This window comes from Cetorhinus maximus, chromosome 9, assembly GCF_964194155.1.
Source record: "Cetorhinus maximus chromosome 9, sCetMax3.hap1.1, whole genome shotgun sequence".
NCBI classification, from domain to species: domain Eukaryota; kingdom Metazoa; phylum Chordata; class Chondrichthyes; order Lamniformes; family Cetorhinidae; genus Cetorhinus; species Cetorhinus maximus.
The window spans coordinates 143,632,133-143,657,326 of NC_135887.1; the positions used below are offsets into that span (position 1 = coordinate 143,632,133).

Below are 25,194 nucleotides of genomic sequence, written 5' to 3' on the forward strand. Positions count from 1 at the left end.
GGTGTGCCTGTAGCTGTAGAAGGGAGGGCGAGGGTGGTGGGTGGGATTCGGAGGCAGGCACAGACCCTGGGGGTGGGGGTTGGGGAGGTCAATGTGGATGGGGGTGGGATTCTCAGGAAGGTAGGTAACATGCTTGTTCACCTGGACATCCTGGAAAGAAAAGGATTCTGGCTGGTAGGTGACAGTGGGGAAGTGGAAGGTGATGATGGGGGGTCAACAGTGATGGGGGAAAGGACGTGGGTGACTAGGGGAAGGGAAAGGACGGGGGAGTTCAAGACATACTTCACCAGTACCATTTTGCAAAGTGGAGCCTCATGTTGGGTAAGAACAGGTGTTGAATGGGAGTTCGATCATTGGGTGGGTGGAAATGCAGGTCAACTCAGACAGACAACTGAAAGAGAACTCCAGCAGGCAGCATTGAAAATTCTCCGAACATTCGGATGAATGTGATGGATGAAGGTTCCCTGTGCGTGGGAGAGTGCTTGCATGGGGCTCCGAAATGCCCCATCACACACACACTTCACCCTGCAGAATCACATGTGGGCCAGGTGTGTGCAGCTGAACTGCTAGTGTGGGGGGGATACAGTGGGAGGACTCACAAAGCCTGTAAATGAAGCTGAAAGACACCATTACACATTATTCAGTGAAAGTGAATATATTTTCAGATTATAAAGTGACAAAACGTGTTCACCCCTGCAACCACTTGTGATCAGAAATTCTTAAATCTTCTAGGCCTATGACCTCTTCTAGGTGCTGCCCTGACATCCGTAGCAGGGGTGGAGACAGCCTGTGCGATGGTTGACCCAGTTGCCCCTGATGACTTTGGCGTGGGTCCTCTGGCGAGTCGAGGCCTTGGGGACCCCAGCTTGCTTTGGCTGTCCTGTGGGCCAGCTGCTCCTGTGTGGAAACAGATGGAGAGAGTGTGAACAGGACACATGGCATGGAATGTGGTGAGTGGAGACATGGATGGGAAGAGGACACGGGGTCCAGAGCCTGATGGAGATGTGAGGATGTGTGTGAGAGTTAGCGGTGTTGTCCCTTCAGGTGTGAGATCCCTGTGGATGTGTGATGAGTTTGTGAGTGTGTGAGTTGAGGGTGATGAGAAGAGTGACTTATCCTGGCAGAATGGATGAGACCATTCATCCTCTTTCAGCACTGGGTGGCTGTTCTCTTTTGCACAGTGTTGGCGCTGACCATCACTGCCACCGCCACCCATGCTGCATTGGTGAGCTTGCTTGCTGGTCTTCACCCAGAGTTGGGGTAGTGGACATCACGATAGCCTCCCCAGCTTCCAAAAGGCATTCCAGGGATGTGTCACTGAACTGAGGGGCTGGCAGTAAGCCTTTTGGATCGTCACAGTCGGCTGCACTTTAATATGGCGCTCGGCACGAGGAAGATTGTGGGTGAATCAGAGGCCGCTTGTTTCCTGGGAATACATAATTAATGAGTTGGGATTGGGATGGAATACATAATTAATGAGTTGGGATTGGGATGATACGGAGCGACAACCCGCCATTGCGGTCAGCAGGTAAAACGCCCTTTTTCCTGCCTACTACCGCACTTAGTGCAAATCTGGGACGATTCCACCCTGAGGGTTTGTTTAACAGTGTAACTGAGATGGAGCGATCCAAAAATGGCTTACTGCCCAATTTCCATCAGCCCCCACCTTTGATGGGGCATTACTGCTCGATGGCCAAAGCGTCCACCTGTTTTAGCCAGTCTGCCCTTTAAACAGGGAATTATAGACCAGTCAGCCTGACGTTGGTAGTGGGGGAAATTCTAGAGTCCATTATAAAAGATTTAATAGCTGAGCACATGGAAAACAGTGGCAGAATCGGACAGAGGCAGCATGGATTTACAAAAGGGAAATCATACATGACAAATCGACTGGAATTTTTCGAGGATGTAACTAGTAGAATTGATGAGGGGGAGCCAGTAGATGTGGTTTATTTGGACTTTCAGAAGGCTTTCGACAAAGCCCTACATAAGAGATTAGCGTGTAAAATTAAAGCGCATGGGATTGGGGGTAGTGTATTGAGATGGATAGAAAACTGGTTGGCAGACAGGAAAAAAAGAGTAGGAATAAACAGGTCTTTTTCCAAATGGCAGGCAGTAACTAGTGGGGTACCGCAGGGATCGGTGCTGGGACCCCAGTTATTCACAATATATATTAATGATTTAGATGAGGGAACTAAATGTAATATCTCCAGATTTGCAGATGACACAAAGCTGGCTGGGAGGGTGAGCTGTGAGGAGGATGCAGAGATGCTTCAGTGTGATTTGGACAAGCTGAGTGAGTGGGCAAATGCATGGCTGATGCAGTATAATGTGGATAAATGTGAGGTTATCCACTTTGTTAGCAAAAACAGGAAGGCAGATTATTATCTGAATGGCTATAAATTGAGAGAGGGGAATGTGCAACGAGACTTGGGTGTCCTTGTACACCAGTCACTGAAGGTAAGCATGCAGGTACAGCAGGCGGTAAAGAAGGCAAATGGTATGTTGGCCTTCATAGCAAGAGGATTCGAGTACAGGAGCAGGGATGTCTTGCTGCAATTAAACAGGGCCTTGGTGAGACCACACCTGGAATATTGTGTGCAGTTTTGGTCTTCTTATCTGAGGAAGGATGTTCTTACTATAGAGGGAGTGTAGCGAAGGTTTACCAGGCTGATTCCTGGGAAGGCAGGACTGACATATGAGGAGAGATTGAGTCGGTTAGGATTATATTTGCTGGAGTTCAGAAGAATGAGGGGGAATCTCATAGAAACCTATAAAATTCTAACAGGGCTAGACAGGGTAGATATAGGAAGGATGTTCCTGATGGTGGAGGAGTCCAGAACCAGGGGCCACAGTCTGAGGATACGGGGCAGACCATTTAGGACTGAGATGAGGAGAAATTTCTTCACCCAGAGAGTGGTGAGCCTGCGGAATTCGCTACCACAGAAAGTAGTTGAGGCCAAAACATTGTATGTTTTCAAGAAAGAGTTAAGATATAGCTCTTGGGGCGAAAGGGATCAAAGGATATGGGGAGAAAGCGGGAGCAGGCTATTGAGTTGGATGATCAGCCATGATCATAATGAATGGCGGAGCAGGCTCGAAGGGCCAAATGGCCCACTTCTGCTCCCAGTTTCTATGTTTCTATGTAAATATGCAAATCGAGTCCCATCATATACCAGTTTCAGCTGGTCACCAACCGAGGTGAAGCCCAAAGCTTAATTTTTTTTTGTGATAGAAAGAGCACAAAAATAATCTAGGCCACTCATTCCCCACACCCACCCCACCCCACCCCCGCCCCACACCATCCCAGCACATAGCATTTGAAACAATCTCTTTCCAGAGTCCTAAGCTGTTGATGATGGGAGACTCAAGCTTGGTAATGTCATTCAATGTCAGGGCAATGTGGCTAGGCACACATATCAGAGATGATCATTACCTGCCAATTGTATGGTGCAAATGGAATTTGTCACCTATCAGCCCTAGTCTGGATGTTGTCCAGGTTTTGCTGTATGGGGATGTGATTGTTTCATAACCTGAGGAATTATGATTGAAATCGAACATTGTGCAGTCATTGGCAAACAGCCCCACTTCTGACCTTATGATGCCAAGAAGGTCATTGATGAAGCAGCTGGAGATATTTGAATCTATGATGTTGCCCTAAGGAAGTTTTGCAGAGATGTCCTCATCGACCTCCAACAACCACAACTACCCGTCTTTATCTCAGACAAAAAAACACTCCAGCCACTGGAGACGTTTCCCCTCGATCCCAAATGACTTGAGTTCTACGAGGCTCCTTGGTGCCCCGAGCAGTCCAGTGTTATCCCGCATAGCAGTCTCTATCTCAAAGCAGGAAGGCTTCGGTCAATGCTGCTATGTAGCAGCTGCTGGCAAGTACTTAAGAGCAACCTTCAGTGACCATCAGTTAATTTTTCTTGTCAGTTTTAATCACTGATATTTTCACTTCTTTTTTCTGAGAGAAATGCCTCCATTCTAAAGTAACAAAATTCAGCCCTGATGAAAAAATTCTAATTCCCAGTAAATCGTAATCAAAATGCATTTGCCTAATTAATATGTAAAACTTTATGTTAATTCTGACAAAGTAATTCAGGATTACCATACAAAACAGCTGTTTAATTTGTACTTGATGCTGACCTGTAGGTTATATTTCAGATGAAGTTACCCTTGTATCCTGTAGGAACCAAACACATTTCCTTAAATAAATGTGTAACTAGTGAAGTGAATTCATTACTTTAATTTGGTTGTTGATAATTTGGTGATATGATTTTCTTTTCAACAATTCATACACATTATCCCTGCATCTGAAATGCTTGCTTTGTTATTGCGTAACAATCAGTGAGCAATTTCAACCATAGTCTTTAATGGTTCATAAATGCTAGGAACACAGACTTCACGTCCACATGTCTAACACTAAATACTAAATATAAATGACTGCTGTGATCCTGTTTTTAACAACATGCAGTTTCTTTAATTGGCAGCATTATTCAAAAGGACACAAAGAGAAAATGGAACAACAGTTCATACATGTTAAACAGTTGAATAAAGTTGTGCTTTAGTTCAAAGTCAGAGCAAGATTTAAAAAAATTGACAAGTAACCTTGGACAATCATGATAAAAGCAAAAAACTGCGGATGCTGGAAATCCAAAACAAAAACAAAAATACCTAGAAAAACTCAACAGGTCTGACAGCATCTGCGGAGAGGAACACAGTTAACATTTCGAGTCCGTATGACTCATGATTGAATCGTCTGTTCCTTAAACAAGGGAGAGAGCAGCTGTGGAGTTCTACTTGTGAAGAATTTTGCAATTCTGGCTAAAGAAGACAGGAAAATTGAAACTCATTATAAGCAAATTATCAAAATATTTGAATATATGTTTCTGATGTACCCGTGTTATTTTTCCAAACCAATAATGACATAAAAAGCTGCATGTGTTTAAAAGCTTCTCAGAATAAGCAGTCATCATCAATGTGCCATGGATTTTCGAATCTCACCTGAGTTACTGTGGGAATGGCCAAACAAGAGCCTTTGCGCTTCCAAGTAGGAAATGAGGGAAATCATATCTCTTTGTAACCATTGATCCTTGATCTCCAGACTTTTAGCAATCATGGTTCATTTGTTTCATTTTATTTTATTTTATTTGGTTTTATTTGTTACGTGGCTTATTTGTTTCTTAAGCTCAAATGAGCAGGCAAAAATATCTCCGAACAAAACAGAAAACTCCAGACAGCATTTACACCATCAAGATGCAGAAAATTCCATATAATCATCCACTCTCTAAGCTATTTTCTACATGGGGAGAATTTTAGACCCGTGGGGTGGGCGTGCGCCTGACTCAATCGGGCATAAAATCACATGAGAAGATGTCGGGGGATCATCCCGACATCACTCCGCACTTGCACGCTATTCCACTCAGCGAGCCCTCGCAAAAGTCGGAAGTGCGTCAATTAAAAGGGCAATTAAGCCCATTAACGGTGCAATTGTCTTCGATTTTTCATGGCCCATCTAACCTTACGGTTGGCAGACGAGCGAATCAGCCAGGTAGACTTTGCATTTTTCATCAAACCTCAACCAAAGGTGGGATGAGATTTCCGTTATTAAATAAAATTAAAATTAAAATCTGTGGACAGCATTTTTATCACCTATATGTTCAGGTGCCTGATTGTGATGCCTGGACGTTTTTTTCCCTGATTTTGAAAACTTTATTTCACAGTTTTCGGGTCCGCAGCTCCCCCAGGCAGCTCTCAGCCTTCAGGGAGCTTTCTCTCAGCGCTCGTCCGCGCCCATGGACACGTCATCACCGCCCTCATCCCGCCCCCAACCCGGCAACGCTGAGCTTTTCAGCGAAGCTTCACATTGACCGGCTGTTTATTGGCCAGCCAGCGTGACCTCGCGGCCAGGGGCCGATTGCGGTTGGCGGTCAGTTTCCCGGTCACTCCCAGGCCCGCTGATCGTGCTGCCCGCGGTCAGGCTGTGGCGTTTACTTTGCTAACTATGTTTTCTATCACTGAATGTTCCTTAATGACGGGTACATCCACATACATACAAATAACATTTGTCAGAAAAGGCTAGTTTTTTATTTTGATTGTGTCCATTTGAATTTATCATTTCATAATAATGAAAATAGAACCAACAAAATACTGCAGCAGGAACGCAGCATCAGATGTAGATCATCGTTTCTGTGATGGTTTGAAAAAAAAATTAAACAGATTTTTGTTACAAGGCTGTCTCATATTCAATTATTCTTTGATTTTTTGATTTTGAACCACTCCTCTGATGGGAAACAGTTTCACCTCTTTCCATTTGACAAAGTTCTGCATTTGTGCTGTTGTTAGTGTCTGTCTGAATTTCAACCGTGTCACATTCAGTTAGTATTTCACTGTTTGTCTCAAGAACGTATTCAGATCCTTGCAGACTCTGATTTCTTTCTGCTGTTTGTTGCAGGACAAATAAAACAGTATCATGGATGCTGCTGAAATTAAGGCTTTGACTTGTTGATTTGAAGTAACCATGTTCTTGTAGACTCTTCAGAACTGCACTTGAACAACTGGCAAGGATAAAGCCAACTCCTATTCCTTGGTATTGCTCAGACAGATAAATCAAAGCGTTTACTCCTTCATCATCCACAAAACTAACTGATCCACAATCCAAAATTATAGTGTGAACATCTGCAGTTTGTTTGGATATTTTACGTCTATATAATGCAGTATGGTTTATTCGTCTCAAAGCATGTTCATCCAATGCAGTGAATTGTGTAGATTCCTGTAACATGTGATATTTATCCTCCACACTGTATAATTCCTCATGACTTCCCAAACTCCGACCAGACTGAAGATAACAATTCACTTTAAGTTTTATCCAGGACAGTAAAAAATCAACATTCCCATAATAAATAGAATCAAATGTTTTTATAATTTTAATTCCAACTACTTCTTTGGCAGTTTTCTCAATGGACAAATCTATGTAGTTTTCAGTGCTGGGAATATGGCCTAAAATGGCATTAGACGGCTTCTGAAGTCTGTGTAGAGTGAGTAAAATTGAGAAAAGTATGCCAACACCTAAACCAATATCTATATCTAGGATGCAAACTGCTGCAAATGTTGTAATTCCAGCCACAAACTCATATTTATTCTTCTTACATGAAAAACAGTTCTTCCAGAAGAACTCGAAGTAACACCCCAGATTTGAAATGACAATAGCACCAAGAACTGCTTTGGGCACCAGTGGAAGCAGAGTGTCTGCACAAAGCAGAGCTGTAAGACAGAGGCTTGCTGCCACTAAACCGGCTGCTTGGGTTTGACCCCAGGTTTTTTCTTGTACCACCGTTTGTTCCCAAACCCCAGAAGCTGCAAACGCACCCAGAAATGAGAGTAGCAGGTCACAAAACCCTAAAACTGTTGTCTCTTGATGTGGGCGAAAACTTTGGTTGTGTTTTTTGGAGTTTTCTCTCCCGAGTGAAATGCTAACCACAAATGTCACCAGAGCAACAGCAACAGAATCTGCAGCAACACTGGAGATTAAAGAGAAAGAAGGAAGACTAGGTCTTGGTAAAATAAATGGATGATTATTGATCAACCTGAGATTATGGCTGTCCTCTAGTTCCAACCAGAATGACAACCAAATGGAAGCAACTAGTGCGATAAACTCAATAGGTATGAGATGCCTGCTATAAATAGCGTTTATTACTTTAAAAGGCACCAGGAGTGCCAAAGTGGCTAAGCCAGCAATCACTGAGGCAGTGTGTGTTTGATTAATATTTTCAATTATGACCTTGCAACTATAGGCAAGTGATAAAGGACCGTGATGAACTGACGGATCTATACCAAGTATTAAAGTCAGGAGGATGGCTAATAAATGTAAAGCTGTTCCAGCTTTGAAACCATTTATAACAGGCTTGGAGATGTATGTTCTTAGGAAACTGAGGCGAAAAATTCCCATAGAAATTAAAACAATTCCAGAAACAAAGGTGAGAGTGATCACATGAAGTTCTCGCGAACACGTTGGAGTACAGTTGCTGTCAGAATCAAGTTCTTGAGTTTCATTATGACTTATACTCTTGGCAATGAGAAGACCAGTGAATGCAGATGCTCCATAGGACAGGTGTTTTGTTGTGCCAAGCAAGCAATATAAGACTGTGGTAACTAAACTAGTGTAGAGGCCATTAATAGGTGGCTGTCCACCACAGACTGCAAAAGCAAGGGACAGGGGGATGGTCAGTAGACCCACACTAATTCCAGACAGCAGGTCTCCAATAAACCATGCCTTCAGTCTGTACCTGGGAAACCATCTTAAAAAGGGAAAAACTCGCTGGAATAATTTCTTTAAATTATATAAAACTGGTAAAGTTAGTTCAGATGCCTTTCTTTCATATTCACACACCTTTTCTTCATTGCACTTATCGATGCGGTGAAAATAAGGAATGTCAGTGGTAAATGAGACTCTATGTGGTGTTCTTGTGTTATAAATGGAAGTCCTGTCAGTTCTGACCAGAGGGATGTTTGAACCCGATGGATCTGGAATTGTGTCACTCGACCAAAATGACTCTGAACTTCCCAACATGTTCTTCAGTTTATTGGTCTTCCTCTCCTTTCTTAACATTGTCTTCAAAGTTGTGTAAAGCCTGTTTCATCTATCTTTCCATATGTCAAATATCTAAGCAGAAGATAAAATTACAAGTAAATATATTTGGTTTTATATTCTACATTTAATTAGGTTTTCATTTTCATTCCAAACCTCCAACACACAATTCCCAATACACATGGACCTTCCATACCAGTATTCCTAATATCTTCCTCCTGGAATCTCATCCTCAGAAATCCCCTTCCCAATGCTCCACTTCCCCACCACCACCATTCATCTGCTCTCATTCTCTCTCATCATCCCCACTATTCCCAGATCCGAGATACCTCCCTGTCCCAGACTTAAGGATCACACCTCACAATATTCCTGCACTTTAATCCCCCTCCACTGCTCCCATGCCCTATCTCACTCAAGTATAAAGAAACAAAGAAACTGTACAAGAACATAAGATAATAGTCAAGATGGTTATCTCTTTATAAACTCAGCCAGTGTTTACTTAACAGCAATTAGACTTTTTGATCTTAAAGGGATACTTTATGTGGCTGAATATTCATGACTTGATAAAACAGTAAATCTTACCTCAGGATATTTGCCAGTTTTGTATCTAGCATGTGTCCACCACACTTCAAATGTCATACTCCAAATGCCACTCTCGTATTAACTTTGTTACAGATGTAAAACAACCTTTAGAAAAAGACAGAAAGGCAGGCATTTACCCAGGAACTGAAATGTACGAGGCATTACAATTACCCTCTGATTAACCACAGCAGCCGACAAGCAATGAAGTTACTTAGACCTGGTGATTTATAGAACTCGCCCATTGCAACGAGTGTAATATTTCACTTCCAGAGCTGAAATCCAGCTGAATTACAAAGTTTACATTCAGTTTTCCATATCATTCCCCTTTTAAATCACTCAAAGACTCTGAGTAGTATTGTCAATGCCCAATTACACCTCTGAGTTTCAGATGGTACTTGCAGTCCACAGCTTTATGTATCTGGTAAAGGCCCTTTGCAGAATTCTATTTTTTCTTTATTCTATCATAGAATGTGGGTGTCACTGGCAAGGCCAGTATTTGTTGCCACCTTGAACTGAATGGCTGGTTAGGCCATTTTAGGGGGCAATTAAGAGTCAGCCACATTGCTGTGGGTCTGGAGTCACATGTAGGCCAGTCCAGGAAAGGACGGCAGGTTTCCCTCCCTAAAGGACACTAGAAAAGCAGATGGGTCCTTTCAACAATCAATGATGGTTTCATGGTCACCATTACTGAGCCTAGCTTTAAATTCCAGATTTATTAATCAAATTTAAATTCCACCAGCCGCTGTGCTGGGATTTGAACCCATGTCCCCAGAGCATTAGCCTGAGCCTCTAGATTACAAGTCCAGCGATGTCACCACTATGCCACTGCATTATCCATTGTGCCCTCGCACCCCACCGAGGCCCCAGCCCAGCCTCCCTTCACCTGTCACAGAATGGAAAGAGGGAAGCTGTTTTGGAAAATGGACGGCCTGCTTCCTGTGCAGTGGACCAGGAAGAGATCGGAAGCTTTGGACAGCAGGTGCAGAGAGGCTGGTTTAGCATTGCTCTCCCAAAACCTGGACCTGGAACTTACATATCTATAGAAGTCATCAATATAATAGCACAAGGCAATGGTTCTCATTCTCATCCTTGTGTTTAATCCCTCCACAGACTCGCTTTCCACTTTCTTTGCAGATTTTTCAAGTTCTACAATAACTCCCCAAATCCTCTATTTCTCTGCCTCTTATTAAACCCTCTTCACTTGCGATGCCATGGCATACAAGGCTATGGGCCTAGTGCTGGAAAATGGAATTAGAATAGTTAGGTACTTGTTTGACCAGCGCAGACTCGATGGGCCGAAGGGCCTTTTTCTGTGCTGTAGATCTCTATGACTCTATGACACCCTTGACGGTTGTATCTTCAGCCATCTAGGTCTCACTACCAGGAATAAACTCCTCTGCCTCTCCACCTTTCTTGAGTCATTTAAGATCTTTCTTACGCCCTTACTCTTTGATCAAACCTTTGATCACCCCTCCTAATCTCCACTCCTTTGGCTTGATGTCCATCTTCCTTATACCTTGCATAGCCCTCATGAGGCTTTTTTCCATATTAAAGATACCCCACAATTCCAAGTTCTTGATTTACATATTAAGCACTGCAAATAGGGACCTTGGGAAGATCACACCTATGAGAATCTTTGTGGGGTTTAAGGGGTTTTCCAGTGGTTATAATATGCAGTGGGGAGTACTTATGGGAATGTTTCCAGAGTACAGATAGCGCTCAGGTGCAGATTTTAAGAGGATGGCAGTCTCTCTCTCTTCTGCCAGTTTGAGTGGATTCCAATATATTTTCTTCTGTACAGAACTGAATTTACAGGCTGTCTCGTTTCACTTGAACAGTCTCCATAACCTGTAGGTAGCAGTCTCTACAGTCATAACGAACTATATTAAATGCAGTTTACTGTCCGAGTGGAGAACAGAGAACCTCAACATTTATAGTGCTGGAGCAACATCTTTACCTAGAGGATGGCAAGAATGTAGAATTTGCTGTGCCATTGAGCAGATGAAGCAACTAGCATAGGGGACGTTGGATAAATACATGAGGGGAAAAGGAATAGAAAGTTATGCTGATAGGATGAGATGAAGAGAGGTGGGGGCAGGTTCATGTGGGTATAAATGCTATCATAAAGTTTTTGAGATGATAGGTCTATTTCTGTGCTTCTATATTTGGTGATAGTCTCCTCGTTATTCAAGTATGTCCAATCTGTAGATGATTACACATAAACATATGAAATAGGAGCAGGAGAAGGCCATTCGGCCCCTCGAGCCTGCTCCACCATTCAATAAGATCATGGCTGATCTGCTTGTATTTCAAATTCCACATTCCCATCTACCCCTGACAACCTTTGATTTTTTTTTTAATTCACTCATGGAAACTCTTTCGAGTTATCAACAGTCACAGATTGCAACTCTTTTCGAGTACAATCACAGTTCTTGGTTTCCGGGAGTGGGACATGAACCCACAACCCTCTGATTCAAAGGCGAGGGTGCTATGAACTGAGCCACAGCTGACACCTCTTCACTCATGGAAGGTGGACATCACTGGCCAGCATTTATTGCCCATCCCTAATTGCCCTTGTTCAGAGGGCATTTTTATGAGTCAACCACATTGCTGTGGGTCTGGAGTCATCATTAGTCTTTCAATTCTGGATATTTATTGAATTCAAATTCCACCACCTGCTATGGTGGGATTTGAACCCAGGTCCCCAGGGCACTGATCTGAAGAAGAGTCATACGGCCACAAAATGTTGTCTCTGTCTCTCTCTCCACAGATGCTGTCAGACCTGCTGAATTTTTCCAGCATTTTTTATTTTCATCTCCCCAGAGCACTAACCTGGGTCTCGGGAATACCAGTCCAGTGACAATATCACTACACCACCGCCTCCCCACTTCCTTTGCCTAACAAGAATCTATCTATCTCTGCCTTAAAAATATTCAATGACCCCACCTCCACCATCTTCTGAGGCAGAGAATTCCAAAGTCGCACAACCGTCTGAGAGAAAAAAATTCTCCTCATCTCTGTCCTATAAGTGGAACCCCTAATTTTAAAACAATGCCCCCTAGTTCTGGACTCACCCACAAGAGGAAACATCCTTTCCACATCCACCTTGTCAAGGCCGTTCAGGATCTTGTATACTTCAATCAAATCACCCCTCACTCTTCTAAACTCCGGTGGAAACAAACCCAGTCTGTCCAACCTTTCCTCATAAGACAACCCACTCATTCCAGGTATCAATCTAGTGAACCTCCAACACATTTACATCCTTCCTTAAATAAGGAGAGCAAAACTGCACACAGTATTCAAGATGTGGTCTCACCAATGCCCTGTATAACTAAACATGACATCCTTATTTTTATGTTCAGTTTCTCTCGTAATAAAGGAGAGCATTCCATTAGCCTTCTTAATTACTTGCTGTACCTGCATACTAACTTTTTGTGCCTCATGCACAAGAACACCTAGATCCCTCTGCACCTCGGAATTCTGCAGTCATTCTCCATTTAAGTAATACTCTGCTTTTTTATTCTTCCTACCAAAGTGAACAACTTCACACTTTCCCACATTATACTCCACCTGTCAGATTTCTGCCCACTCACTGAACCTATCTATACCTGTCTGCAACCTCCTTACGTCTTCTTTAGAACATACTTTCCTATCTATCTTTGTGTCATCTGCAAATTTAGCTACTATGCCTCACTCCCTTCATCTAAGTCATTGATATAAATTGTAAAAGTTGAAGCCCCAGTACAGACCCCTGCGGGACCACACTCATCACATCCTGCCAACCAGAAAAAGACCCATTTATGCGTACTCTCTGTTTTCTGCCTGCCAGCCAATCTTCTATCCAGGCTAATATGTTACCCCTTAGACCATGAGCTTTCAAATTCCACAATAACCTTCTGGATAAATTCCACAATAACCTTCAAATGCCTTCTGGAAATCCAAGTATAGTTTGTCTACAGGCTTCTCTTTAGCCACACCATATGTTATTCCTTCAAAGAATTCTAATAAATTGGTTAAACATGATTTAACTTTCACAAAACATTACTGACTCTTCCCGATTATCTTCAGTTTGTCTAGCTGCCCAGCTATAACCTCCTTAATGATCGATTCTAACACCTTCCCCATGAAAATCGTCAAGCTAACTGGCCTATGACTGAAGAGCTTGATGTGAGATTGGTGAGGGTGTCCACAGAAATGGATGTTCATGGTGTCATTGTTGGTGAATTGGGGGGAACTTCTGTAGGTCACTGGCCTTCCTCTGGGTAATTTGGATGTTGTGAGTTTGACAGAGATGGTGCTCAAAACATGGAGAACCAAGTTTCAGTGCTTGCCTCCAAATGGGCCGGCTGGTTGCAGTGTTTTCCCAAGAGAGGCAATCTGCAATATGCAGAAGTTAGTAAAGCTCTTTGTTAGGGTGTTGTATCATTTACACTATCTCGATGTTGTTTGTCCTGAGACAGCTCCCCATGGAAGATCTGTGTCGTAATTTCAATGTAATTCTGTCATTAAAAGTTTTTGAACATTTTCCATAGACACAAGTCAAGTTAACAGGTAAACGTTACACCAATGTCTTAACAAAAGATGATACAAACTAAACTACAAGACTTGGAAATATTCTTTATTATGACATCTAAATTCTGCTCTAAATCCATTCTTTTTGCGCTTTTCATATCAGACCCATCAGTTTCTCTCCAGCAACAGTGAAGAATGCAGCAGGTTATGTGGCATTAATTCCAAGCAGCCTCTCCCTTCAAGGGGACTGATTCCGAACTGCCTGGTCTTCTGCTGCTGGCTGTGGGGAGGAGTATGGGGTTTTGTAGTTGGGGTGGTGGGGTGTTTGGGGGGGGCATCAGTGGGGTAGGTTGCCAGGTCAGCAGAGAGCATAGCCTTGTTTTGAAGCAAGTGAAAGCATTTTCCAGCGACAATGAAGAAACGTGTGTTTGGTCTGTTGGACTGTCAGAGACTTCACACAGGTCAGGCCCAGGCGAGAGCGGGATGCACAAGGTGAAAAACACTGGGGCCCCTGCCCTAGGGGCCTGGGTTCAATCTCATTTCAAAGAAATGAAATAATGCTTTATTTTAAATAAATAGGAAAATGGAAGTGGTCGCAGTCTATGGGGGGGGGGAAATCTGCTGCACACTTTTGCACAAATTCCAGAGATGTTTGAACAATGATATATGCCCGGGCCCCACTGCTGCCAGGTTCAGAGATGTTGCTCCAAAGAGCGTGGCTGCCAATGAACAAGCTCCGCCCACTTGGGATTTGGCGGGAAGGGGAATTGCCCTCTGCCCACATGCGCACCGCTGTGTGCCTGCTCACACTCCAGCTCCATCATCAAAGCCCTGCCCCCAACAGTGCAGCTGTGTGCAGACAGGAGCATGAGCAGACAGTAAAGCAGCAAGGAGCATGCTTGAGTGGCACTGTGAGTCCGGGATGAACAGAGACAGAGTAGACCAAACCCTGCAAGAGGCAGCGGAATAGCGCGTCACACCGCGTGAGGGGGGGGGAACGAAACACCGTGTGATTCTTCAAGTGTAAAGAACAGGGATACTACAGTAATTAATAAATAATTGATTAATTAAAATATGATAGCGATGGCAGGTTGGGTGATGTGTTACTGCTGTAGCATGTGGGTTTGCTGGACACCAAGGTGACCCATCTTAGTAAGTGCTGCAGCTCGAGGAACTTTGGATCCAGGTTGAGATGCCGGAGTCTGAGCTGCAAACATTGCGCCACATCAGGAAGGGGGAAAGTTACCTGGACACTTTGCTCCAGGCGGCGGTCACACCCCTCAGATTTGGTAATTCAAATTTGGCATGTGATCAGGGACAGGAGGGTGTGACTGCAGGTGAAGCAGGTATGGGGATCCAGGGGGTAGCATTCAAGGATCCTCGGCCCCTGCAATTGTCCAACAGTTACAAGGTTCTTGCAAGCTGTGTGGATGAGAGTGGAGACTGCAGAAGACAAGCGAACTGACCACGGCACCGTGGGACAGGGAACCAATCAAGTGGGGGGAGGAAATAGGAACGTAGTAGTGGTAGGGGACAGTATAATTAGGGGATAGATATTGTTCTCTGCAGCCGTGAGCGTGAGTCCCAAAGGCTGTGTTGCCTGCCCGGTGCCGGGGTTAAGGACATCTCCTCAGGGCTGGAGAGGAACTTGGAGTGGGAGGGGAGGGATCCAGTTGTTGCCGTCCATGTTGGTACACTGGCACCAGTACTGGGGTAGAAGGGATCTGTTCTGGTGGAATGGGCTTCACTTGAACCATGCTGGGACCAGTGTCCTGGCGAACTGAATAACTAGGGCTGGACAGAGGGCTTTAAACTAAATAGAAGGGGGGAGGGTTCTGGAAAGGGGTTACGTAGGCTTACAAAGCAAAAGGAAATGGCAGCCTTGCAGTTCAGCTACTTAGGTAATGATACCCAGAGTGTGACAGGAAGGGACAGAGTGTCCAAACATTAAAAAAAAGCAGCAAATAGAATCAAAGGGGGAAAAAAATGGTAAAAAGGCAAAAGTAATGGCTCTTTACTTAAATGCACCTAGTATTTGGAACAAGATAAATGAATTAACGGCACAAATAGAGGTTAATGGGCATGATCTTATAGCCATTACAGAGGCATGGTTACAAGGAGATCAAAGCTGGGAACTAAATATTCAGGGGTATGTGACTTTTCAAAAGGACCGGCAGGAAGGAAAGGGTGGTGGGGTAGCTTTGTTAGTATGAGATGGAATAAGTACGATAGCAAGAAATGATCTGGGATCAGAGGATGTAGAATCCATATGGGTGGAGGTAAAAAATAACAAAGGCAAGAAGACATTGGTGGGAGTAGTCTATAGGCCCCCTGACAGTAGCTGTAGGACAGAGAATAAATCAGGAGATAATGAGGGCATGTAAAAAAAGCAGTATATTAATCATGGATGACTAATCTTCATGTAGATTGGGAAAATCAAATTGGCAGAGGTAGCCATGAGTAAGAATTCAAATAGTGAATTGAGGACAGTGTCCTAGAACAATATGTGGATCCAACTAGGGATCAGGCTATTTTGGATCTGGTAATGTGTAATGAGGCAGGTTTAATAAATGCAGGAAGGTGGGATTAGAAAGGGCACCTGGGTGTCCTCAGGCTGGCATGGACAAGATGGGCCGAATGGCTCCTTCTGGTTCTAAAAGATCCCCTAGAAAACAGTGACCATAACATGGTGGAATTTAGCATTCTGTCTGAGAGTGAGAAACTGTGTTGAAAACCACTGTGCTAAACTAAAATAAGGGTAATGACAAAGGAACGAGGGCAGAGTTGGCTGGAGGGGACTGGGAAAGGAGTTTAGCAGAAAAGACGGTTGATGAACAATGGCAGACATTTAAGAAAATAGTTGATGACTCACAACAAAAATATAACCCAGTGAGGAAGAAGGATTGTAAGAAGGGGATAAACCAACCATGGTTAACCAGGGAAGTTAAGGACAATATCAAATTGAAAGAAAAAAAACATACAATGTGGTAAAGATTAGTGGTAAACCAGAGGATTGGGAAAGTTTTAAAAACCAACAAAAGATGACCAAAATAAAAAAGGAGAAAATAAACTTTGAGGGTAAACCAGGAAGTAATATAAAAACGGACAGTAAGAGCTTCTTTAAATATATAAAAAGGAAGAGAGAGGCCAAAGTGAACATAGGCCCCTTAGAGAATGAAGCTGGGGAAATAATAATGGGGAACCAGGAAATGGCAGAGGAGTTGAGTAAATATTTCAGTCTTCACAGTAGAAGATACTAATAGCATTCCAAAAATACTATTAAGGATCAAAGGGCAAAAGTGGGGGGGGTGGGAAAGCAGAGGAAATAAATACAAAAACTATCACGAGAGAAAAAGTACTAGGGAAACTCATGGGGCTAAAGGCCGATAAGTCCCCTGGACCTGATGGGTTGCATCCTAGGATTTTAAAGGAAGTAGCTACAAAGATAGTGGCTGCACTGGTAGTAATCTTCCAAGAATCCTTAGATTCTGGAAAAGTTCCAGAGGATTGGAAAGCTGCCAATGTAACACCCTTATTCAAAAAGGGAGGGAGACAAAAAACATAACCATAGGCCAGTAAGCTGAACATCTGCCATTGGGAAAATGTTAGAGTCTATTATAAAGGATGTAATAGCAGAGCATTTAGAAATATATAATCTAATCAAGCAGAGTCAGCATGGCTTCATGAAGGGGATATCATGCCTGACAAACTTATTGGGATTCTTTGAGGAGGTAACAAGCAGGATAGATAAAGGGAACTAGTAGATGTAATATATTTGGATTTCCAAAAGGCATTTGATAAGGTTCCATACTTAAGGCTACTTAATAAGAGCCCATCATGTTGGGGGTAGTATATTATCGTGGATAGAGGACTGGGTAACTAATAAGACAGAGAGTTGGGATTCGGGAGGCATTTTCAAGATACTAACCTGTAACAAGTGGAGTGCCACAGGGATCAGTGCTGGGGCCTCAAATATTTACAATATATATTAGTGACTTGGATGAGGGAAGTGAATGTACTATCGCCAAGTTTGTGGATGACACAAAAATAGGTGGGAAGGCAAGTGGTGAGGATGACACAAGGAGTCTACAGAGGGGTATAGACAGGTTAAGTGAGTGGGCAAAAACTTGGCAGATGGAATATAATGTGGGAAAATGTGAGGTTATTGCACTTTGCCAGGAAGAATAGAGGAGCTGAATATTATTTAAATGGAGAAAGACTGCAGAAAGCTGCGGCATAGAGGAATCTGGGGGTCCTCGTGCATGAATCACAAAAAGCTAACAAAAACGTTCAACAGGTAATAGGTAAGGCAACTGGAATGTTGGCCTTTATTTCAAAAGGAATGGAGTATAAAAGTAGGGAAGTGTTGCTAAAACTATACAAGGCACTAGTTAGACCACACCTAGAATGCTGTGAACAGTTTTGGTCCCCTTACCAAAGGAAAGATATACTGGCATTGGAGGCGGTCCAGAGAAGGTTCACTAGGTTGATCCTGGGTATGGAGGGATTTTCTTATGAGGAGAAGTTGAGTAAGTTGGGCCTGTACTCATTGGAGTTTAGAAGAATGAGAGGTGACTTTATTGAAATATATGATTCTTAGGCGGCTTGCCGTGTTAGATGCTGAGAGGTTGTTTCCCCTTGTGGGAGAGTCTAGGACCAGAGGGCATAATCTCAGAGTAAGGGGGCCGCTCATTTAAGACAGAGATGAGGAGGAATTTCTTCTCTCAGAGGATGGTGAATCTGTGGAATTCTTTACTGCAGAGGGCTGTAGAGGCTGGGTCGTTAAGTATATTCAAGGCTAAGATAGACAGATTTTTAATCATAAGGGAATTAAGGGTTATGGGGAAAAGGCTGGAAAGGAAGGTTGAGGATTATCAGATCAGCCATGATCTCATTGAATGGCGGAGCAGACTCAATGGGCCGAATGGCCTACTTCTGCTCCTATGTCTTATGGTCTTATGGGACAGCATCGCCATGTGAGGGGGACGCATCACACTGCGTGAGGGGGGTGGTGCCGCACGGTGTGAGGGGGCTGGCACTGCACTGCGTGGGTCATTGCTGTTAGTGTGAGGGGGACAGTGTGAATTACAGGTATGAGGGAGAAGGAATAAGAGACCCAAAGACAGGAGAAGCACCAGGGCCCATTATATCTCTCTGACGCCCTGGTTTACACCAACAGGAATTTTTCTGCTATCCCTCCTATAAGTCCCTTCTATCCCCTTCTGAAGGTATTGCCTCATTAATCCACAGGCATCATCACTGAATTTAATGCTCTCCTAATTTAATATGCATATGTACAAACTTTCCAATAAAGTTTTCTTTATTCGTTCAGGAGATGTGGGCTTCGCTGGCTGAGCCAGCATTTATTGCCCATCCCTAGTTGCCCTTGAGAAGGTGGTGGTGAGCTGTCTTCTTGAATCGCTGCAGTCCCTGTGGTGTAGGTACACCCACAGTGCTGTTAGGGAGGGAGCTCCAGGATTTTGACCCAGCGACAGTGAAGGACGGCGATATATTTCCAAGTCAGGATGGTGAGTGACTTGGAGGGGAACTTCCAGATGGTGATGTTGCCATCTATCTGCTGCCCTTGTCCTTCTAGATGGTAGCAGTCAGTGGGTTTGGAAGGTGCTGTCTAAGGAGCCTTGTAGATGGTACACACTGTTGCTACTGTGTGTCGGTGGTGGAGGGAGTGAATGTTTGCGGATGGGGTGCCAATCAAGTGGGCTGCTTTGTCCTAGACAGTGTCAAGCTTCTTCAGTGTTGTGGGAGCTGCACTCATCCAGGCAAGTGAGGAGTATTCCATCACACTCCTGACTTGTGATTTGTAGATGGTGGACAGGCTTTGGGGAATCAGGAGGTGAGTTACTCACTGCAGGATTCCTAGCCTCTGACCTGCTCTTGTAACCACAGTATTTATATGGTTAGTCCAGTTCAGTTTCTTGTCAATGGTAACCCCCAGGGTGTTGATAGTGGGGGATTCAGCAATGGTAATGCCATTGATTGTCAAGGGACGATGTTTATATTCTCTCTTGTTGGAGATGGTCAATGCCTGACACTTGTGTGGTGTAAATGTTACTTGCCACTTGTCAGCCCAAGCCTGTATATTGTCCAGGTCTTGCTGCATTTGGACATGGACTGCTTCAGTATCTGAGGAATCGCAAATGGTGCTGAACATTGTGCAATCATCAGCGAACATCCCCACTTCTGATCATATGATAGAAGGAAGGTCATTGATGAAGCAGCTGAAGATATTTGGGCCTAGGACACTACCCTGAGGCCCCCCGATCGGGTCCGCGCCGCCATTTTACATGGGCAGGCCAATTAAGGCCCACCTAGCGTGACGCGCACCCGGAAGCGCTCTGCGCTCCCTGTGCGGGTGGCGGGGGTGGGGAAGGTTCCCTGAATCGGGAGTGCGCTCTTTCAGAGAAAATTTCCTGTCACATGCACTGGGACATGTGCATTAATTTCAATAAAAATTTTTGTCAAAATTTAAAATCATTCCTGAAACCTCATCCGGCCTGTGGATGAGGTTCCATGAAAAATGCGAAGGCCGCAGGGCTCTTTGCCTTAAGGTTGGACGGGCAGCTCCGTTAATTACTTTAATTGAGAGTTAAATGGTCCTAATAGGCCTTTGATAGTTCAGTGGGTGCGCACCAGCCGAACTGAAAGTCTGACGTAAAACGTCATTTTACGCCTCAGCGAGAGGGCCCCACCCCCACTCGCCGAGCCGAAGATTCAGCCCTGAGGAATTCCTGCAGTGATGTCCAGGAACTGAGATGACTGACCTCCAACAACCACAACCATCTTCCTTTGTGCTAGGTATGACTCCAACCAGCTGAGAGTTTTCCCCCTGATTCCCATTGATTCCAGTTTTGCTAGGGCTCCTTGATGCCACGCTCGGTCAAATATGGCCTTGATGTCAAGGACAGTCGCTCTCACCTCACTTCGGGAGTTCAGCTCTGTTATCCATATTTGAACCAAGGCTGTAATGAGGTCAGGAGCTGAGTGGCCCTGGCAGCACCCAAACTGAGCCTCAGTGAGCAGGTTATTGCTAAGCAAGTGCCGCTTGATAGCACTGTTGATGATACTTTCAATCATTTCACTGATGATTCAGAGTAGACTGATGGGGCAGTAATTGGCCGGGTTGGATTTGACCTGCTTTTTGTGTACAGGACATACCTGGGCAATTTTCCACAGAGCTGGGTAGATGCCAGTGTTGTAGCTGTACTGGAACAGCTTGGCTAGGGGCGCGGCAAGTTCTGGAGCACAAGTCTTCAGTACTATTGCTGGAATACTGTCAGGGCCCATTGCCTTTGCAGTATCCAGTGCCTTCAGCTGTTTCTTGATATAAAGGGGGAATCAAAATCAAAGCACTTTTCTGTTAACAGACGGGTGGTGAGAGGAGAACTCAGGACTGTTTAAATTAAACTCGCACCTGTCCATAACATTTCTTAAATAAGGAGACCCAAACTGTACCAGTATTCCAGATACAGAGTCACTAAGGCCCTGTACTGCTGATTGCATTATGATTTTCTAAATGTTCTGCTACAATCTCCTTAATAGATTCTAGCATTTTTCCTCATGACATACCTTAGGCTAACTGGCCTGTAGTTTCCTGCTTTCTGTCTGCCTCTTTCTTGAATAGAGGTTTTACATTTGCAACTTTCCAACTGCTGGGACCTTTCCAGAACCTAGGGAATTTTGGGAGATCACAACCAGTGAATCTACTATCACTGCAGCCACTTCTTTTAAGACCCTGGGATGCAGGCCTTCAGGTCCAGGGGATATGTCAACCTTTAGTTCTAATACTTTTCCCAGTACCTTTTGATTGTGGCTGTTTTAAGTTCCTCGCTCACTTTTACCACTTGATTTTCAAGTACTCTTGGGATTTTTTTTGGGTCGTCTGCAGTGAAGATGGAGACAAGACTTCCACCATTTCCCTGTTACTCATTATTAATTCCCAGTCTCACCCTCTAAGGGATAAGCGCTCATTTCAGATACACTTTTCTTTTTCCTTTTTGAACTCATTAGCTGTTTTTATATTTCTAGCTAGATTTTTCTCAGACTCTAATTTCTCCCAACTAATTATTTTTTTAGTCATTCTTTGCTGGTTTTTAAATTCTTTCCTATCTTCTAACCTAACACTAAACTTCACAGTAACGTACACTTTTTTGTTCAACCTATATTATATTTAACTTGCTTAGTTAGTCACAGATGGTGCATCCTTCTCATGGAGTCTTTCTTTCTGACTGGAATATATCTTTGCTGAGGTTATGAAATATCTCCTTAAATATCTGCCACTGTTTCTATACCATCCTACTCTTTAACTTATTTTCCAAGGTCAAGTACAATGAATGTTATGAGGCACGCACCCCCCGCTCCCCCCCACCAACCCCCCCCACCCCCGCTCCCCCGCCCCCCATGTCATGAGCTACATTGGAAGTAGCAAGTGTTGGGAGCTTCCTTCTTTCCTCTCCCTCAGCTGATCCACATGAACAAACCAGGGAAATGGCATCTGGTGTTACTCTTCTTACAATTGGATTGAACAGGCCGACCTCCTTTCTGTAGAGAAAAGAAGACTGTGGTGACCTGATAGAGGCATTTAGGATTGTCAAGGATATTATAAGTAAGAAGTTTCAATTTCATAGAATCACACAGAGTCACAGAATCACAGTGCAGAAGAGGCCCTTTGGCCCATCGAGTCTGCACCGACACATGAGAAACACCTGACCTACCTACCTAATCCCATTTACCAGCACTTGGCCCATAGCCTTGAATGTTATGATGTGCCAAGTGTTCATCCAGATACTTTTTAAAGGATGTGAGGCAACCCGCCTCCACCACCCTCCCAGGCAGCGCATTCTAGACCATCACCACCCTCTGGGTAAAAAAGTTTTTCCTCACATCCCCCCTAAACCTCCTGCCCCTCACCTTGAACTTATGCCCCCTTGTAACTGACCCTTCAACTAAGGGGAACAGCTGCTCCCTATCCACCCTGTCCATGCCCCTCATAATCTTGTACACCTCGATCAGGTCGCCCCTCAGTCCTCTCTGCTCCGACGAAAACAACCCAAGTCTATCCAACCTCTCTTCATAACTTAAATGTTTCATCCCAGGCAACATCCTGCTGAATCTCCTCTGCACCCCCTCCAGTGCAATCACATCCTTCCTATAATGTGGTGACCAGAACTGCACACAGTACTCCAGCTGTGGCCTCACCAAGGTTCTATACAACTCCAACATGACCTCCCTACTTTTGTAATCTATGCCTCGATTGATAAAGGCAAGTGTCCCATATGCCATTTTCACCACCCTACTAACATGCCCCTCTGCCTTCAGAGATCGATGGACACACACGCCAAGGTCCCTTTGTTCCTCAGAACTTCCTTATGCCATGCCGTTCATTGAATACTTCCTTGTCAAATTACTCCTTCCAAAGTGTATCACCTCACACTTTTCAGGGTTAAATTCCATCATCCACTTATCTGCCCATTTGACCATCCCGTCTATATCTTCCTGTAGCCCAAGACACTCAACCTCACTGTTAACCACCCAGCCAATCTTTGTGTCATCCACAAACTTACTAATCCTACCCCCCACATAGTCATCTATGTCGTTTATATAAATGACGAATAATAGGGGACCCAGCACAGATCCCTGTGGTACGCCACTGGACACTGGCTTCCAGTCACTAAAGCATCCTTCTGTCATCACCCTCTGACTCCTACAACTAAGCCAATTTTGAACCCACCTTATCAAATTACCCTGTATCCCATGTGCATTTGCCTTCTTTATAAGTCTACCATGTGGGACCTTGTCAAAGGCTTTGCTGAAATCCATATAAACTACATCAACTGCACTACACTCATCTACACACCTGGTCACCTCCTCAAAAAATTCAATCAAATTTGTTAGGCGTGACCTCCCTCTGACAAAGCCATGGTGACTATCCCTGATCAAACCTTGCCACTCCAAGCGAAGATAGATACTCTCCTTCATAATTTTCTCCAATAGTTTCCCTATCACTGACATGAGACTCACTGGCCTGTAGTTCCCTGGCTTATCTCTACAAACCTTCTTAAATAGCGGAACCACATTAACTGTTCTCCAGTCCTCTGGCACCTCCCCCATGGCCAGAAAGGAATTAAAAATTTGGGTCAGAGCCCCTGCGATCTCCTCCCTTGCCTCCCTCAGCAGTCTGGGACATAAATCATCAGGACCTGGAGATTTGTCCACTTTTAAGCCTGCCAACATCTCCAATACCTTGTCACTCCCTATATCAATTTGCTTAAGAACCTCGCAGTCTCTCTCCCCGAGTTCCATACCTTCATCTTCATTCTCTTGGGTGAAGACGGACGTGAAGTATTCATTCAACGCTCTAGCGATGTCCTCTGGCTCCACCCATAGATCACCCCCTTGGTCCCTTATGGGCCCTACTCTTTCCCAGGTTATCCTCTTCCCATTGATATACTTAGAACCATAGAACCATAGAAAAGTTACAGCACAGAAGGAGGCCATTCGGCCCATCTTGTCCATGCCAGCCTGAGAACACCCAGGTGCCCTTTCTAATCCCACCTTCCTGCACCCGGCCCATAGCCCTGCAGCTTACAGCACTTTAGGTGCAGATCCAGGTAATTTTTAAAAGAGTTTAAAGTTTCTGCCTCTACCACCAACTTGGGCAGCAAATTCCAGACACTCACTACCCTCTGTGTAAAAAAGTTCTTCCTCATGTCCCCCCTACACATTCTGCCACTTATCTTGATCTATGTCCCCTGGTTCTAGAATTCTCCATCAAGGGAAACAATTTTATCCTGTCCACTCTATCTATTCCTTTCATAATTTTGTACACCTCAATCAAGTCACCTCTGAGCCTTCTTTGTTCTAAGGAAAATAACCCCAACCTATCCAATCTCTCCTCGTAGCTACTCTTTTCTAACCCTGGCAACATTCTTGTAAACCTCCTCTGCACTCTCTCCAGAGCTATTACACCCTTCCTGTAATGTGGTGACCAGAACTGCACACAATACTCCAGTTGTGGCCTCACCAGTGTTTTATACAATTTCAATATTATATCCTTACTTTTATATTTTATACCTCTGCCAATGAAGGAGAGCATTCCAGTTGCCTTCTTTACAACCTTGTCTACTTGAACTGTTGCCTTCAGGGACCTGTGTACTTGTACGCCAAGATCTCTCACTTCATCTCTCCCTCTTAGTATATTCCCATTTATCGTGTAATCCCTGTAACTGTTTGACCTCCCTAAATGTATGACCTCACACTTCTCTATGTTAAAATCCATCTGCCACTTTACATCCCACTCCACCAACCCATCTAAAACAGAAATACCTGGAAAAACTCAGCAAGTCTGGCAGCATCGATGGAGAAGAGCACAGTTGCCGTTTCGAGTCCTTGTGACCCTTCAACAGAACTAAGTAAAAATAGAAAAAGGATGAAATGTAAGCTGGTTATATTTCATCCCTTTTCTATTTTTACTTAGTTCTGTTGAAGGGTCA

At 44.1% G+C, this 25,194-nt stretch overlaps 1 protein-coding gene and 1 long non-coding RNA gene across 2 annotated transcripts in view; both read right to left on the reverse strand.

Annotated features, from left to right (window-relative positions):
• Window positions 1-4,304: 4,304 nt before the first annotated feature.
• The window catches only part of LOC144685049 (uncharacterized), a 28,280-nt gene continuing 7,390 nt past the window's right edge, over window positions 4,305-25,194 (reverse strand). Inside the window, exons 2-3 of the long non-coding RNA XR_013577608.1 lie at window positions 9,173-9,277; window positions 4,305-4,827 (exon numbers count right to left, since the gene is read on the reverse strand). This is a non-coding gene — a long non-coding RNA (uncharacterized LOC144685049). The remainder of the gene's footprint in view (window positions 4,828-9,172; window positions 9,278-25,194) is intronic.
• On the reverse strand, window positions 4,822-8,820 carry LOC144684279 (prestin-like). Its single transcript, XM_078547909.1, has 2 exons — window positions 8,747-8,820; window positions 4,822-8,633 (listed from the first exon to the last, which is right to left on the reverse strand). The coding sequence occupies exons 1-2, from the start codon at window positions 8,818-8,820 to the stop codon at window positions 6,230-6,232; spliced, it is 2,478 nt and encodes an 825-aa protein (XP_078404035.1). The 3' UTR covers window positions 4,822-6,229.